The sequence below is a fragment of the Aquarana catesbeiana genome, linkage group LG02 (genome assembly GCF_042186555.1).
Source record: "Aquarana catesbeiana isolate 2022-GZ linkage group LG02, ASM4218655v1, whole genome shotgun sequence".
In the NCBI taxonomy this organism is placed as follows: Eukaryota; Metazoa; Chordata; class Amphibia; order Anura; family Ranidae; genus Aquarana; species Aquarana catesbeiana.
In genome coordinates this window covers 755,927,894-755,944,127 of record NC_133325.1, presented here as the reverse complement: position 1 = coordinate 755,944,127, position 16,234 = coordinate 755,927,894, and the positions used below count along the sequence as shown (strand labels likewise).

At 39.4% G+C, this 16,234-nt stretch overlaps 1 protein-coding gene across 3 annotated transcripts in view; it reads left to right on the top strand.

Annotated features, from left to right (window-relative positions):
• RUNX1 (RUNX family transcription factor 1) overlaps positions 1–16,234 on the top strand; it is a 349,984-nt gene that overhangs the window by 214,296 nt on the left and 119,454 nt on the right. For all 3 annotated transcript variants that reach the window (XM_073617184.1, XM_073617186.1, XM_073617183.1), the window contains one exon: positions 13,759–13,915. In XM_073617184.1, coding sequence (XP_073473285.1) covers positions 13,759–13,915 — 157 coding nt within the window. The remainder of the gene's footprint in view (positions 1–13,758; positions 13,916–16,234) is intronic.

The following is a 16,234-nucleotide window of genomic DNA, read 5'->3' as shown; positions in this document are numbered from 1 at the left end:
ATGTTGTCTTAGTTTTAAAAAAAAAAAAGCGTAGAGCAGATTGAACTAGTGCTGAAATAATTTTTTCCAAATGTAGGTTGCCCGTGCTGAGTAACTAACAGTGGAAAAATAGCAGCAGTTTTGCCACCTTTTTTATATATCTCTTTTAACTATTTTGCAGTCGAATCTGCTACATGTTATCTGCACAGCAATCATGTGTTATATTATTCTGCAGATGTTTGGTTCCTGAAATGACTGACGTTTGCGTAGTTAAAGCGGTTGAGCGACAGTCGAAAGAATTGACCGTTTTATTTTGATATGACTGTATGTTTGCTCTTTTCGCTGTGTTAAAGATATACCGTAGTGAGTAAATTTGGGAAGTCTAAAAATTGCACCCGCCATACCCGCCTATTTTTCAGCACGTTTTCAGATAAACCGTCTCAGCAAAATTGGTTACGGTGAAGATATGAGTCAGATTCGCGCCAGTTGTCACTGTTTTATTCAAATTTTTTCTTAATTTGCTTTACAGTTTTGGTAAACAAAAAAAAAAAAAAAATCAGCTCAAACATTGCAAGTCTAATAGATTCAAATTTCCAATAGTTTTTTTTAAATAAGCTTCGAATTCGTATATCTTAACTTTTTTTCTTTTTTGTAATTTCTTATAATTTTAGGCAAAATTAGTCTATGTATACCATTTTAGGAGTATTAGATTATCAGATGTGAAAATAAATAAGGAAATTAATACAAGAGTCAGAAAACCAAAACTGTAGGTTTATTATCATGTTGGCAATAACTGATGAGATCTTGTCTGTAACAGATTTCATCTTTCAGATTACAAATAATATTATTTTTCCGAGAAACAAAATCGTTTAAATAAATGGAAATTCATCTTTTGCTTTTGACTGTAAAAATTGCTTAAAAGTTATATTTATCACAGAAAGGGGAAATTGCATTTTACATTTAAACCAAATATCTGTAGGAATGATATTAGCCTATCAGCCAGATCATTTGATTTTCTAATATACCAATGTCTGTAGTTTAAACCAGAATTGATGTCACTTTAAGTTTTACAGAACTTCCTACAAGGTTAGAAAAAAAATGTAATATAAAAAAAAAAAAAAAATATATATATATATATATATATATATATATATATATATATATATATATATATATATATATATATATATAATTTTTTTTTTCTCTGTGTAAATTATATATCTATTATATATCTAGTCAAACTCCAAAATACACTAGCTTTACGATAAACAGTATCAGTATCTATTCATATCTATAGGGAAAGGAGAAACGAGAGCGATGGATAGAGAGAAAGCAAGGTAGCCTGTCAGACTGTCAGATAAAGAGAGAGTGAAATATTGATAGAAGATAGACAGAAAAACAAAAAGATAGATAAAAACAGAGGGGGAGAAATAAAGAAGGAAAGACAGAGAGAGAAGATAGAGAGGGAGAAAGAAAGAAGGAAAGAGAGAGAGAGAAGACAGAAAGATGGAGAAGGAAAGAAAGAGAGAGAGAAAGGAAGGAAGAGAGCGAGAGATAAAGAATGAGAGAGAAGATAAAGAGATGGAGAAGGAAAGAAAGAGAAAAGATACAGAGAGGGAGAAAGAAGGAAAGAGAGGTAAAATAAAGAGAGAAAGAGAGAGATAAAGAAAGAAAGAGAGAGAGAAAATAAAGAGAGAGAGAAAGAAAGAATGAAATAGAGAGAGAGAGGATAAAGAGATGGAGAAGGAAAGAGAGAAAGAAGATAGAGAGAGGGAGAAAGAAAGAAGGAAAAAGAGAGAGAAGATAAAGAGAGAGAGAGAGAAAGAAGAAGATAGAGAGAAAGGGAAAGAAATAAAGAAAATAGAGAGAGAGTGAAAAAAATAGGAAAACGAGAGAGTAGATAGAGAGAGGGTGAAATAAAGACAGAGAGAGAGAGCAGATAGAGTGAGGGTGAAAGATAGATAGAGAAATAGATAGATAGATAGATAGATAGATAGATAGATAGATAGATAGATAGATAGATAGATAGATAGATAGATAGATAGATAGATAGATAGATAGATAGATAGATATGGGTTTAGTACACTTTTGCTTAGACCACCAAAGCTGTATTCTATTCAATCTCTGCTACCATGAAAAGGAAAATAACAATTCAAATATATTCTCAGTCGATCCTCCCCAGAGAGAAACATCTACAATAATAAGTAAAGACTGATAGATTGATAGAAATACAAATAAAAGATGTGTTGATTGGCTAATTTGCATATTGGTAGACTATGATAGACAGGTGTTTTGCAGCTTTTTTTTTATTATAATAAATACCCCGTATGAAAACCATTGTCTATTAAGTCACCCCTCGAAGTGGATCATCTGTGCTCAACCACCCCCTAGACATAGCCATAGTTACCATTATTCCCCCTACTATTGTTCAGATGTTTGCCAACTGATCAATGATGTTTATAAACAGATAAAAGTTTGTACTGATGCCTGCTTTTATATGGGGGGGTCTTATTTTACTGACATCTTAATCTGTTAATACAAATATTTCTGATGTGTCTCCTGGATCCTAAGGAAGTAACTCCTGGGGTCCTACACCACAGAATGAGGATTAGATAGACAGAAAGCTCAATAAAGATAGATAGATAGATAGATAGATAGATAGATAGATAGATAGATAGATAGATAGATAGATAGATAGATAGATAGATAGATAGATAGATAGATAGATAGATAGATAGATAAAATATTTTTTAGGAGGGGGGGGGGATTTACTAAAACTGGAGGTTGCGAAATCTGGTGCAGCTCTAGATAAAAACCAATCAGCTTCCACGTTTTATTGTCAAAGCTTATTTAAACAAGCTAAAGTTAGAAGCTGATTGGCTACCATGCATAGCTGCACCAGATTCTGAGTGCTCCAGTTTTGGTAAATCAACCCCAATATATGTGTCTAGTTTTCTCCGACTGCCTCTATAGCTATCTTTCTATCTATCTATCTATCTATCTATCTATCTATCTATCTATCTATCTATCTATCTATCTATCTATCTATCTATCTATCTATCTATCTATCTATCTATCTTTCTATCTATCTATCTTTATGGATCTTTCTGTCTATCTAATCCTCATTCTGTGGTGTAGGACCCCAGGAGTTACTTCCGTAGGATCCAGGAGACACATAAGAAATATTTGTAGTAACAGATTAAGATATCAGTAAAATAAGACCCCCCCCCCATATAAAAGCAGGCATCAGCACAAACTTTTATCTGAAACGTGGAAGCTGATTGGTTTTTATCTAGAGCTGCAACAGATTTCGCACCCTCCGGTTTTAGTAATCCCCCCCCCCCTCCTAAAAAATATTTTATCTATCTGTCTGTCTGTCGGTCGGTCGGTCGGTCGGTCGATCGATCGATCGATCGATCGATCTATCTATCTATCTATCTATCTATCTATCTATCTATCTATCTATCTATCTATCTATCTATCTATCTATCTATCTTTCACTCAGACTGACCATACAATATACAATTTTCCTTTCGATTTACCAAAACTATATACTATGAGGTCAACCCAAACACTTCCAATTTGTATGCAATCAGGCAGGCCCTTGCACTACATAGTTGAAGGTAAATCTAAGGGAAATTAAACAAGAAAATTGTATAATGTATGGCCAGCTTAACTCTATCTATCTATCTGTCTGTCCATCTATCTTTGTCTATCAATCTAACAACTTATTTATGTATCCAACCCTGTAGTCATATATGTATGCGTTTATCTCTATCTATCTATCTATCTATCTATCTATCTATCTATCTATCTATCTATCTATCTATCTATCTATCTATCTATCTATCTATCTATCTATCTTCACTCTTTCTTTCTATCTATACACAGGCATAGTAAAGTAAGTTCCAAGCCCCACCCACTAGTATAGTATTTAAATGTAAGTGTATTTTCCAGTTTTATAATCTTGAAGCCCCCCCGCTGTCTATTCAGCATAGCGTGATGTAAAAAGCGCATTGATGAACTTTTGCTCCAAGAGGTTTGTTTTTTACACTATTCAGTCAATAAAGCTAAAGAAAAGAAGAAGAGGAGAGTTTGGCGCCCGGGTTGTGTCAACACTGTTTGCCTCCTGGAAGCTTCAGAATATAAAGGTGAACTTACAAGACGGAGGAGAGGTGTCGTACAAAAGGCAGGAATGCAGCCATTGGCTGCGCTCGGCCCAACATCTATTCTACAAAACATTACAGATAGGAATGTCAGAGGAGAAGAATACAACAAAGAGAATGGTGTCCGTCTTGTGACTGGTTTTAGATTAAAAATAGATGACATTTTCTAGGACAATTTCATAAAACATTACACGCCTCCCAGGGTTTGCCGTTAGATAAATTGTATAAAAAACTTTGCCAACAAATCCCCCTTCTGTTGGAGTAATGGGCAGATCATCGACAAAGTTATACAAATTGGATACTTTACCTTTTAAATCTGCAGAAGCTGAAAAGTTCAGTTGACGCCTTCAGATTATTATATAATTTTATCTGGAGGGGTTTAGTTTTCTAAGTAGATCTGGTTGAAGATGTGGAGGATGGGTCTGGTGGCATCTCAGAAAACTTTGGATGCTGGTGTTGGGGCCATAGACATTAGGCTACATGTGCACCAAAGATAACGGGATTCCAGGGCATGTCATTTTGAAGCAGTCATTCATTGACCTAAGAAGAATTAAATGAATTGTTTGTGACATCAATAGACTGATGTTGCCAGAAAAATTCCAATGGTAGAACCTCGTAGACCTGTAGTTTGTCTTTTTCCTATCAGTCTATTCAAATGCCTATTTTAAAGGATCAGCATAAGTGAACATGTACTGTAGCCATCATTTAAACTTTAGATATCATACATTAATTGAAGAAAAATAAGTCGCACACCATGGAAGGAAGAACTTCTGTAGAATAGTTACTTTATTGTCAAGGTGCTAAAGGACATAGACAAGACGTTACAGGAACATTGGTACCAATGTTCTTGTAACGTCCTGTCTACGTCCTTTGGCACCTTGACAATAAAGTAACTATTCTACAGAAGTTCTTCCTTCCATGGTGTATGACCAATCTTCTTTTTCTTCAATTACTATTGACGGTGGTGAGCTGGGACCAGCACCCACAAGGAAATCTTTATCCACAGTCTGAGCGGTGTTACACTCTTTCTGGATATAATACATTAATGTTCTTGGTAGAGAAATTTTATAGTGTTGAAGTCAGGGCTTTTTTTCTCATAAAAAAGGTGCAGGAACTCAACCATGACCCCCCAAAACCCCCCTTCCCCCACCTACACACACATCCTCCAAACTGCATCAAATATTGGGTGTGGTCAAATGAAATTAAAAGTGGGAGGGTCTTAAAGGGGCATTAAATACCAGGAGCGCATAGTACAGTACATTTTAAGTACAGAGTGCAGAGTTCGGGTGGGGGGTGCTACGTACATAGTGCAGAGTTTAGGGGGCCAATGCACACAGAATGCAGAATTCAGGGGTGCGCTACACACAGAGTACAGAGTTCAGCCTTCTTCCACAGTTGACTACCTCTGCATCCCCCATCCACATCTCACTTTCTCCCCCTCTTCTTCTCTAGTACCTCCTCACACAATGTAGGTGGCTGCACCTCTCACACTTGCAGGGAGATGAGCCAGTGGGGGTGTCAGCATCCACACTGCACCCCGGGCACCTGCATCTCCCTTGCCCCCATCTTGCACTCAGTGGGAGCTGTTTAGGAGATCAGATTTGTGGGAGCCATTGGGACACAAGCTGTCACTTGTAAACACAGAAGCTGGACTTCTGTGTTTACAAGTGAAAGTGGGGAGCAGGGAGCAGAGAGTTTGAGCCAGAGGTGGTGGAACTGAGTTCCACCAAGTTTCAGCTGAAAAAAAGCCCTGGTTGAAGTAATGATCGGTCATAAGAAACTCTTGACAACCAAGGAATTGCACTCAGTTCTTAATTCTTTAGGTAGTTGTAAGTATGGACACAATCCAACCATAAGAAGACCAAGTTTTAAGGTAAACATGCATGGTCAGATTAACCCAACCAACCATGCATGCTTATGGAGCATAAGTAAGTGCCTTCATTACTGGCCTTTAATGCAGGGGAAAACAATAGAAATGAATTAATATAATTCACCATGGCTGATCAGTATTTACCCAGAGATTGGTTGGCCAAGGGGGTCTGTAGTGGTCTGCTTGCACCCACAGACATGAAGAGATGGATCTTGCACCTATATGAGAATATGGGTAACCTAAACAGTGTTTTTACAGAATTTTTGTAGCCAAGAAAGCAATTTTATAACTGCATTTATATATCAAGTGATATCCTTACCAGAGTATCGCAGCGGAATAAGAAAAGAGCCATCATCTTTAAAATACTCTTAGACGGGCATCTTAGCAAACACAATATACAGGGATATGGGAAATGGTAGAGACATGAACACACACACGTTGAACTGGATGGGCTGATGTCTTTATTCAAGTTTACCAACTATGCAACTATGTGCCATTCATGTTTACTACCACTCAGACATTATTGAATGGAGAGTTGCAAGTATTAAAAAAAAATCAGGGATTGTTAACTGCTGAGTCACTTTGTAAAGGCTTGCCCTGCATGGAACTATTGCTAGATACCCAGAAATGACATCTATGGTATAGAATATACAATATATATATATATTTACTGGGACCACAGTACTAACCCCTCACCTCATTTGTACAAACTGAAATCAGTGGTGTTTCATTATTAGAAGAGCAGAGACTATTCACTTAGGAAGGTGAATGTTCACTTTGCAAAGTATATATTCACATCATTTATTATTTACATTGAAGATGTGTTCACTTTGAACGCCCACTCATGTTCAATGACATTACAAAAAAGTGAATGTTTGCTTGTACATGATTGAAGTGAACACAGCTGCACCATATTTGTTAAATGAACATTACCTTTGTCTGTAACCCTAATGTTTAACCCCTCTGTGGTCCCAACTCTAACACTAAACCTCTTGTAACCCTAACCTTTCCTGTAACCCCTAAAATAATCCTCCCTGTAATCCCAACAATAACCCTCCTTGTAATCCAAAAACAAATCCTCCCTATAAATCCAGTACTAACTCTCCCTGTAATTTAAACCCTAACAATAATCCTTCCTGTATCCCTAAAACTAACCCTCCCTAGAACCCTAACACTAACTCTCCTTGTAACCCTAACTCTTCATATTATTACCCTAACCCTTCCCCTCCCTGTAATCCTAACAAAAATCCGTTCTGTAATCCAAACTCTAACCCTACCTGTAACCCTAATTCTCAACCTCTCTGTGGTCCCAACTCTTAACACTAAACCCTAATCGTTCCTGTAAACCTTAAAATAATCCTCCCTGTGACCCCAACACTAACCCTCCTTGTAATACAAAGACTAACCCTCTCTGTAGTTTGAACTCAACACTAATCCACCCTATGACCCAAAGACTAATCCTCCCTATAAACCCCATACTAACCCACCCTGTAATTTAAACCCTAACACTAACCCTAACTGTATCCCTAAAACTAACCCTCCCTGTAACCCTAACACCAACTCTCCTTGTAACCCTAACTATTCATATTACCCTAACCCGTCCCCTCCCTGTAATCCCAACTCTACTCTACTCTACTAACCACTAACACTAACCAACTCCATGTAACTCCAGCATGAACCCTTGCTGTAATTCCAAGCCAAACATTAACCCTCCATGTAACACTTACCCTCCCTAAGACTAATCCTCCCTATAACCCGAATACTAACCCTCCTCGTAATTCAGACTATAATGCTAACCCTCCCTGTAACCCTAACACTGATTCTTCATATATCTTTAACACTAACCTTGCCTGTAACCCCAACACTTAACTCTTCATGTATTCCTAACCTTTCCCCTCCCTTTAATCCTTACCCTCATGTAACCCCAACATGATCCCTTGCTGTAATTCCAAGCCTAACGCTAACACTCCCTTCAACCCTTACACTAATTCTCCATATAACTAATACTAACCTTTCCTGTAACCCTTACACTAATTCTCCATATAACTAATACTAACCCTCCTTGTAACCCTAATGCCCAGTACACACGATCAGACATTCCAACAACAAAATCCATGGATTTTTTTCCGACGGATGTTGGCTCAAACTTGTCTTGCATACACACGGTCACACAAATATTGTCGGAAATTTTGATCGGCAAGAACGCGGTGATGTACAACACGTACGATGAGCCGAGAAAAATGAAGTTCAATAGCCAGTGCGGCTCTTCTGCTTGATTCCGAGCATGTGTAGACCTTTTTGCATCAGAATTGTGTACACACGATCGGAATTTGTTGTCGGAAAATTTGAGAACCTGCACTCAAACCTTTGTCATTGGAAATTCCGACAGCAAACGTCCGATGGAGCCTACACATGGTCAGAATTTCCGACAACAAGCTTACATCGAACATTTCCCGTCGGAAAATCCCACTGCATGTACGAGACATAACACTAATTTCTCATTTATCTTTAATACTAATGCCACCTACACGCGCCCGGAATTTCTGACAACAAATGTTCGATGTGAGCTTGTTGGCGGAAATTCCGACCATGTGTAGGCTCCATCGGACATTTTCCGTCGGAATTTCCGACAAACAAAATGTGAGATCTGGAGCTCAAATTTTCCGACAACAAAATCCGTTGTCGGAAATTCAGATGGTGTGTACACAATTCCGACGCACAGAATTCCACGCATGCTCGGAATCAAGCAGAAGAGCCGCTCTGGCTATTGAACTTCAATAGTCTCGGCTCATCGTACGTGTTGTAGGTCACCGCGTTCTTGACGTTCGGAATTTCCGACAAGATTTGTGTGACCGTGTGTATGAAAGACAAGTTTGAGCCAACATCCATAAGAAAAAAAAACATGGATTTTGTTGTCGGCATATGCGATCGTGTGTACGCGTCATAACACTCCCTGTAGCCCCAACTCTTAATTCTTCATGTAATTCTACCCTTTTCCGTGCCTTTATTACTAACCTATATGTAACCCCAACATGAGCTCTTGCTATATTTCCAAGCCTAACACTAACTCCCTGTAACCCCTACACTAATTCTCTATATAACTAAAACTAACCCTCCCTGTAACCCTTACACTAATTCTCTATATAACTAATACTAACCCTCCCTGTAACCCTTACACTAAATGTCCATATAACTAATACTAATCCTCCCTGTAACCCTTACACTAATTCTCCATATAACTAATACTAACCCTCCCTGTAACCCTTACACTAATTCTCCATATAACTAATACCAATCCTCCCTGTAACCCTTACACTAATTCTCCATATAACTAATACTAACCCTCCCTGTAACCCTTACACTAATTCTCCATATAACTAATACTAACCTTCCCTGTAACCCTTACACTAATTCTCCATATAACTAATACTAACCCTCCCTGTAACCCTTACACTAATTCTCCATATAACTAATACCAATCCTCCCTGTAACCCTTACACTAATTCTCCATATAACTAATACTAACCCTCCCTGTAACCCTTACACTAATTCTCCATATAACTAATACTAACCTTCCCTGTAACCCTTACACTAATTCTCCATATAACTAATACTAACCCTCCCTGTAACCCTTACACTAATTCTCCATATAACTAATACTAACCCTCCCTGTAACCCTTACACTAATTCTCCATATAACTAATACTAATCCTCCCTGTAACCCTTACACTAACTCTTCAGTAATCCTAACCCTTCCCTTCTCTTTAATCCTAACCTCTGGTTGTTGTCGCTGTAATTCCAACCCTAACACTAACCTTACCTATAACCTTAACACTAACCCATCCTTCAGTAGAGGTAATCCCTCTTTGTATTCTCCCCTGTGCTTTACCCGCTACACAGAAATACACCGCCAGACTCGAGATAGATGTAAGCAATGTACCTGATTAGTTTATATACCTATTTACAAATGATACATTGTCTCATTTCATTAACTATTTTACAGTCTGACTCTGCAACTGATATACCCTTTGATTGTGCGCCCCCTCCTGGTTGGGGACATGTAGTTCATATCCGCCATAGAATAGCATTGTAAAACTTGCCGTCTTTCCTTAAGCTAAGAGAACAAATGACTGGAGGAGTCGTCTTTATTACTGAGCCTGTGAGTTCTTCAGCCATCCGGATTCAGTAGAAACATATACCCTGAACCAGTGTAAACATTCCTCCTTTTGTAAAATAACCCAATAAATGAGGCAGCGAACACTTAGTGAGGTTGATTCATCAAGTACAGTAAATGTAGACAGCTTACAGCTAATCTTTAAGACGGAGCATTTAAACACAATGCTGTCAGAGCGCTGCATGTCCCGTCTTGTCAGTTTAGTCTGCTTCCAGCCTCTTGTGTTTTCAGTTTATTTCAGGTTCAGTGTAAGAAAAAGAACCTTCTAAAAGCTTTGGAATATTTTATGCTTTTCATCTCAGATTTTTTTTTCTATCCTCCTGTTTTATGTCTTTGGAAAGATGAGACTCGGCTTCTGAACTAAATGTAGACTTGAGTTTATTTAGTCGCTTTTCAGATGGTTGGCTCTTAGCATCCCGAGTCTATCCCCAGACTTCGTTCTGGGCATGGAGTGGAACGGATCTCCTCCTCACCGTATAAAACCCGGGCCGGAAGTCCCAGGGAATGGGCTCTGGCTACATTTTAGAAAACTGATCCATTTATTTTATTGGCACTTTTTTTTAAATATTCTCAAGTTTTTTTTTTGTCCAATTGCTTTTTATCGGCTATACAATGCTGGATATTCTTTGTTCAGCCTACAGACTCCTCCGTCTTCCATTCCTCCATCTATATCACACTATACTGTATAATCGAATCTATAATTCCTCCATCTGTGTAGCACCATTCCTCCTTCTATATATCCACCATTTCTCTGTTCAGCCGTTTTTGTAGCACTATATAATCTAACAGAGCCCTCCATCTTCTGTTCCTCCATCTATATAGGGCCACTCTTTCATCTGTATAGTGCTAGTCCTCCAACTATATAGTGCCATTCCTTCATCTAGATGTATAGTGCCATTCCTCCATCTGTATAGTGCCATTCCTTCATTCCTCCATCTATATAGTGCCATTCCTCCATCTATATAGTGCCATTCCTCCATCTATATAGTACCATTCCTCCATCTATATAGTACCATTCCTCCATCTATATAGTGCCATTCCTCCATCTATATAGTACCATTCCTCCATCTATATAGTGCCATTCCTCCATCTATATAGTGCCATTCCTCCATCTATATAGTACCATTCCTCCATCTATATAGTACCATTCCTCCATCTATATAGTGCCATTCCTCCATCTATATAGTACCATTCCTCCATCTATATAGTGCCATTCCTCCATCTGTATAGTGCCATTCCTCCATCTATATAGTACCATTCCTCCATCTATATAGTGCCATTCCTCCATCTATATAGTACCATTCCTCCATCTATATAGTGCCATTCCTCCATCTATATAGTGCCATTCCTCCATCTATATAGTGCCATTCCTCCATCTGTATAGTGCCATCCCTCCATCTATATAGTGCCATTCCTCCATCTGTATAGTGCCATTCCTCCATCTATATAGTACCATTCCTCCATCTATATAGTGCCATTCCTCCATCTATATAGTGTCATTCCTTCATCTGTATAGTGCCATTCCTCCATCTATATAGTGCCATTCCTCCATCTATATAGTGTCATTCCTTCATCTGTATAGTGCCATTCCTCCATCTATATAGTGCCATTCCTCCATCTATATAGTGTCATTCCTTCATCTGTATAGTACCATTCCTCCATCTATATAGTGCCATTCCTCCATCTATATAGTGTCATTCCTTCATCTGTATAGTGCCATCCCTCCATCTATATAGTGCCATTCCTCCATCTGTATAGTGCCATTCCTCCATCTATATAGTACCATTCCTCCATCTATATAGTACCATTCCTCCATCTATATAGTGCCATTCCTCCATCTATATAGTACCATTCCTCCATCTATATAGTGCCATTCCTCCATCTATATAGTGCCATTCCTCCATCTATATAGTGCCATTCCTCCATCTGTATAGTGCCATCCCTCCATCTATATAGTGCCATTCCTCCATCTGTATAGTGCCATTCCTCCATCTATATAGTGCCATTCCTCCATCTATATAGTGCCATTCCTCCATCTGTATAGTGCCATTCCTCCATTTGTATAGTGCCATTCCTTCATCTGTATAGTGCCATTCCTCCATGTGTTTAGTGCCATTCCTTCATTCCTCCATCTATATAGTGCCATTCCTCCATCTATATAGTACCATTCCTCCATCTGTATAGTGCCATTCCTCCATGTGTATAGTGCCATTCCTTCATTCCTCCATCCATACAGCACCATTCCTCCATCTATCTAGTGCCATTCTCCTATCTATATAGCACCATTCCTCCAATCCTTCATCTATATAGTGCCAGTCCTCGATTCCTCCAGCTATATAGCACCACTCCCTCATCTATATAATGCTATATAATCCAGCAGGATCCTACATACTCCATTCCTCCATTTCATAGCACTATATATGAATCTGCAGTGCAGGCGATTGTATCTGATTGGATGCAGCCCCTACAGTTTTTCAGCCAAAGGTTGTCCGGGGGGGGGGGGGAGTGCCAACATGGCCACCCCCAAATTGTAGCCGGTTCACCAGGAACCGTCCCAAATTCTCAGTGTAGGACCAGCTGTAGACTTCTCTCATTCAGTCCCTCAGGCTGAATAGAATACGCCAAGCTACATAATAAGTAACATTTAAGTGGAAATCTAAATTTCTTGAGAAAAAATGTTGAAACGCTCGATTGTTATTGTGTTCTGAAGAAGTTTACCATAAGCCGTACAAAGTGAGAAGGTCTTCCATGTATTATCATCCCTTGGACAGTCTAAAGCTGGCCAGAGCAGCTTGCCCTTCCTCCAATTCCTGCTGAATCAGACGATTTTCACGTCATGGTTGGCCCCGCAATCACCACCCAGCTTGACAAAGGTCAATGTAAAAATCATCTGAGCCGGGTGGAAAATGATTCGCAGAGCAGTGACTGTGTCCAATCAGACGCAGTGATTGTTGGGATCTTCAGGCAGCCAACGGGTTGCCATTCATCTTCTCTTCATTCTTACACAATTGGTCAAATGTGTTCAAAATGGTATTGAAAACCAATTCATAATTCAAGAGTTGATCAAAAGATTGAAACAATAGTGTGATCAAATGGTTGGAGAGTATTGCCGGCATTACATTTGATTGGTAACAATTTGATTGGACAACAATTAAAAAAAAAAAAAAAATAGGATTGCCTTTTAAAGACTGCTGCTAAAAAAAAAAAAAAAAAAAAAAAAAAAAAAGAAAAGAAATCTGTGCTGCACAAAGTGACCAATCAGGCTTCAGCTGTAATTTTTCTAGTGCAGTCTAGAAAATGATAGCAACAGCCAGAGTCATGCTGCCTATGTAGCCAATTGAGGGAAGGGGGCAGCACTGAGGCTGAAGTGCATGTTTAGCCCCCCCAATTCATCAAACAGTCTAATTCTCAGATTCTGATTGGTTACTTCGGACATTACAGACATTTCTTCCTTTAGGTTCTCTCCCACATACACAATTCTTGATGTCCCAGGGCACCTCATAAGATTAGATTGGATACAGGAATCCGAAATGATGATGTCTGACATTTCACTGCTTTTCTTTGTCCAGGTGGTGGCGCTAGGGGACGTTCCAGATGGCACACTGGTCACCGTGATGGCGGGCAATGATGAAAATTACTCAGCTGAGCTTCGCAATGCCACAGCGGCGATGAAGAGCCAGGTCGCCCGATTCAACGACCTAAGATTTGTCGGAAGGTCGGGAAGAGGTAAGGGCGCACCCCCCCATTACCCCCCAAATGCATTAAATCGGCCAATGAACCATTGAAGATGTGTCGGCGTTGTCCATGGCAGCCAATCAGATTCCCCCTTTCATTATCTAATTTGCAGCGGAAGAATCTTAAAAATGCTTTATCTGGATTCTGAATGGTTATGTCTGATTCGGAGAGATGCTTAGGCTACATCTAACCCGGTATAGATATGATATATCTCCTATATAGATCAATATATCCTCCTCCTATCATTAGACTAAACAGTCCAACAATTAAATCGGATATGCAGCTCAGAAAAAAAATATTACGAATGAATTAAAACAAAATGTTATCCTTTGTTAATGAAGAACACACAAAAAATGTTTTCTATATCTTTATTTAAAAAAATCATTCAATCAAGATTATTGTATCCTGTATAGATAGAATCGTAGGATCTCCCCCTAGTGGCCATCTGTATAACAAGCAGCACAGTGAGAACCTCTTCTAAATGACCATCAAAACGTTTGAATAATGTGTGCTTACGCTTTTGTTTCTTCTTCTGGCTCTTCTTTAGGCTTCTTTCACACTGGGGCCGCCCGAGCGTTAGCGCTAAAGCGCTGCTCGTTTTAGCTGCGCTTTAGCGCTGTCTAATCTGCGCCTTTCAGCCGCTAGCAGGATGCTTTAAAGCCCCCGCTGGCGGCCGAAGAAGGGGTTGAAAGCGCTGCGGCGCTTCGGAAGCGCTGCCCATTCATTTTAATGGGCAGGGCGTTTTGGGAGCTGTGTATAGCGGTGTATACATCAATCCCAACCCCCCCCCCCCCAAAGATGCTGCTTGCAGGACTTTTTCTAACTTCCCGCAAGCGCACCGCCCCGGTGTGAAAGCGATCGGGCTTTCACATTCGGTCAGCATGGGGGGGGCAGTTTTCAGGTGCTTTACAGACGCTATTTCTAGCGCTAAAACGCCTGAAAACCGCCTCAGTGTGAATGGGGTCCTAAATGTCAATTTCTGCTCCTGCCATGTGTAAGATGGAGCAAAAGACATGCGTACAGGCTCACAAAAAGGCCTCGGAATTGCCTCTTGCCAGTTGCCTGGCTGTCATATAGATCCAAAGTCTTCAGTACTTTCTAAGACCAAATACGAAACAAAGACAGAAAAATGAAGGAAAATTTCCCGGAGGGGGTGCAGACAGCAAATAAAAGCCTGGCAGGGTGGTTAACACACATTAAAAAAAAAGGGTTTGGCTTTAAAGCGACACTAAACAATATTGGCATTCTCCAAAAATAATCCATACACCCTCTATTTATTAGCCCTGGAATTTTTTTTTATATGAAATTGTTTCATATTGATGTGTTTTTCTGCCTGCTTGTAATGTCCTCTGAGAGCTCCCGCACCTCTCCTTTTTCCCACTCACTTCCCTTTGTTTGGAACGAGCTCTGCACGTTGGTTGCGGTCATGCCCTATACACACTATAAATCCCATAGTCCATCTTGGAAGGGATCAGGAGAGAGTGACTACCTCCCTACATACAGTGGGGCTATGGAGAACAAACGTAGCCACCCTCTAACAGGAAGTCCGATCGTAGGGAGATTCGGAGGAGGATCAGAGCAATAGAAGGGGCTTTTCTGAGTTAACGACTTAAGGACCGGAAGAATTTGCCCCCTTAATGACCAGGCCATTTTTTTGCGATTCGGCCTTGCGTCGCTTTAGCTGACAATTGCGCGGTTGTGCGACGCTGTACTCAAACAAACTTCACGTCCTTTTTTTCCAACAAATAGAGCTTTCTTTTAGTGGTATTTGATCATCTCTGCGGTTTTTATTTTTTGCGCTATAAACAAAAAAAGAGCGACAATTTTGAAAAAAAAAAATAAATTTTTTTTTTACTTTTTGCTATAATAAATATCCCCCCAAAAATATAAAAAAACAAATTTATTCATCAGTTTAGGCCGATATGTATTCTTCTACATATTTTTGTTAAAAAAAAAAAAAAAGATCAGAATAGGCGTATATTGATTGGTTTGCACAAAAGTTATCGTGTCTACAAACTATGGCAGGGATATGCAATTAGCGGACTTCCAGCGGTTGCAAAACTACAAGTCCCATCATGCCTCTGGGTGTCATGCTTGTGGCTGTCAGAGTTTTTCTATGCCTCATGGGACTTGTAGTTCTGCAACAGGTGGAGGTCCGCTAAATGCATATCCCTGTACTATGGGATAGATTTAGGGACTTTTATTTATTTATTTTTTTTTTCTACTGGTTATGGCGGCGATCTGCAATTTTTAGAGGGACTGCGACATTACGGCGGACAAATTTTACCCCAAATGACGCTTTTTGGGGAC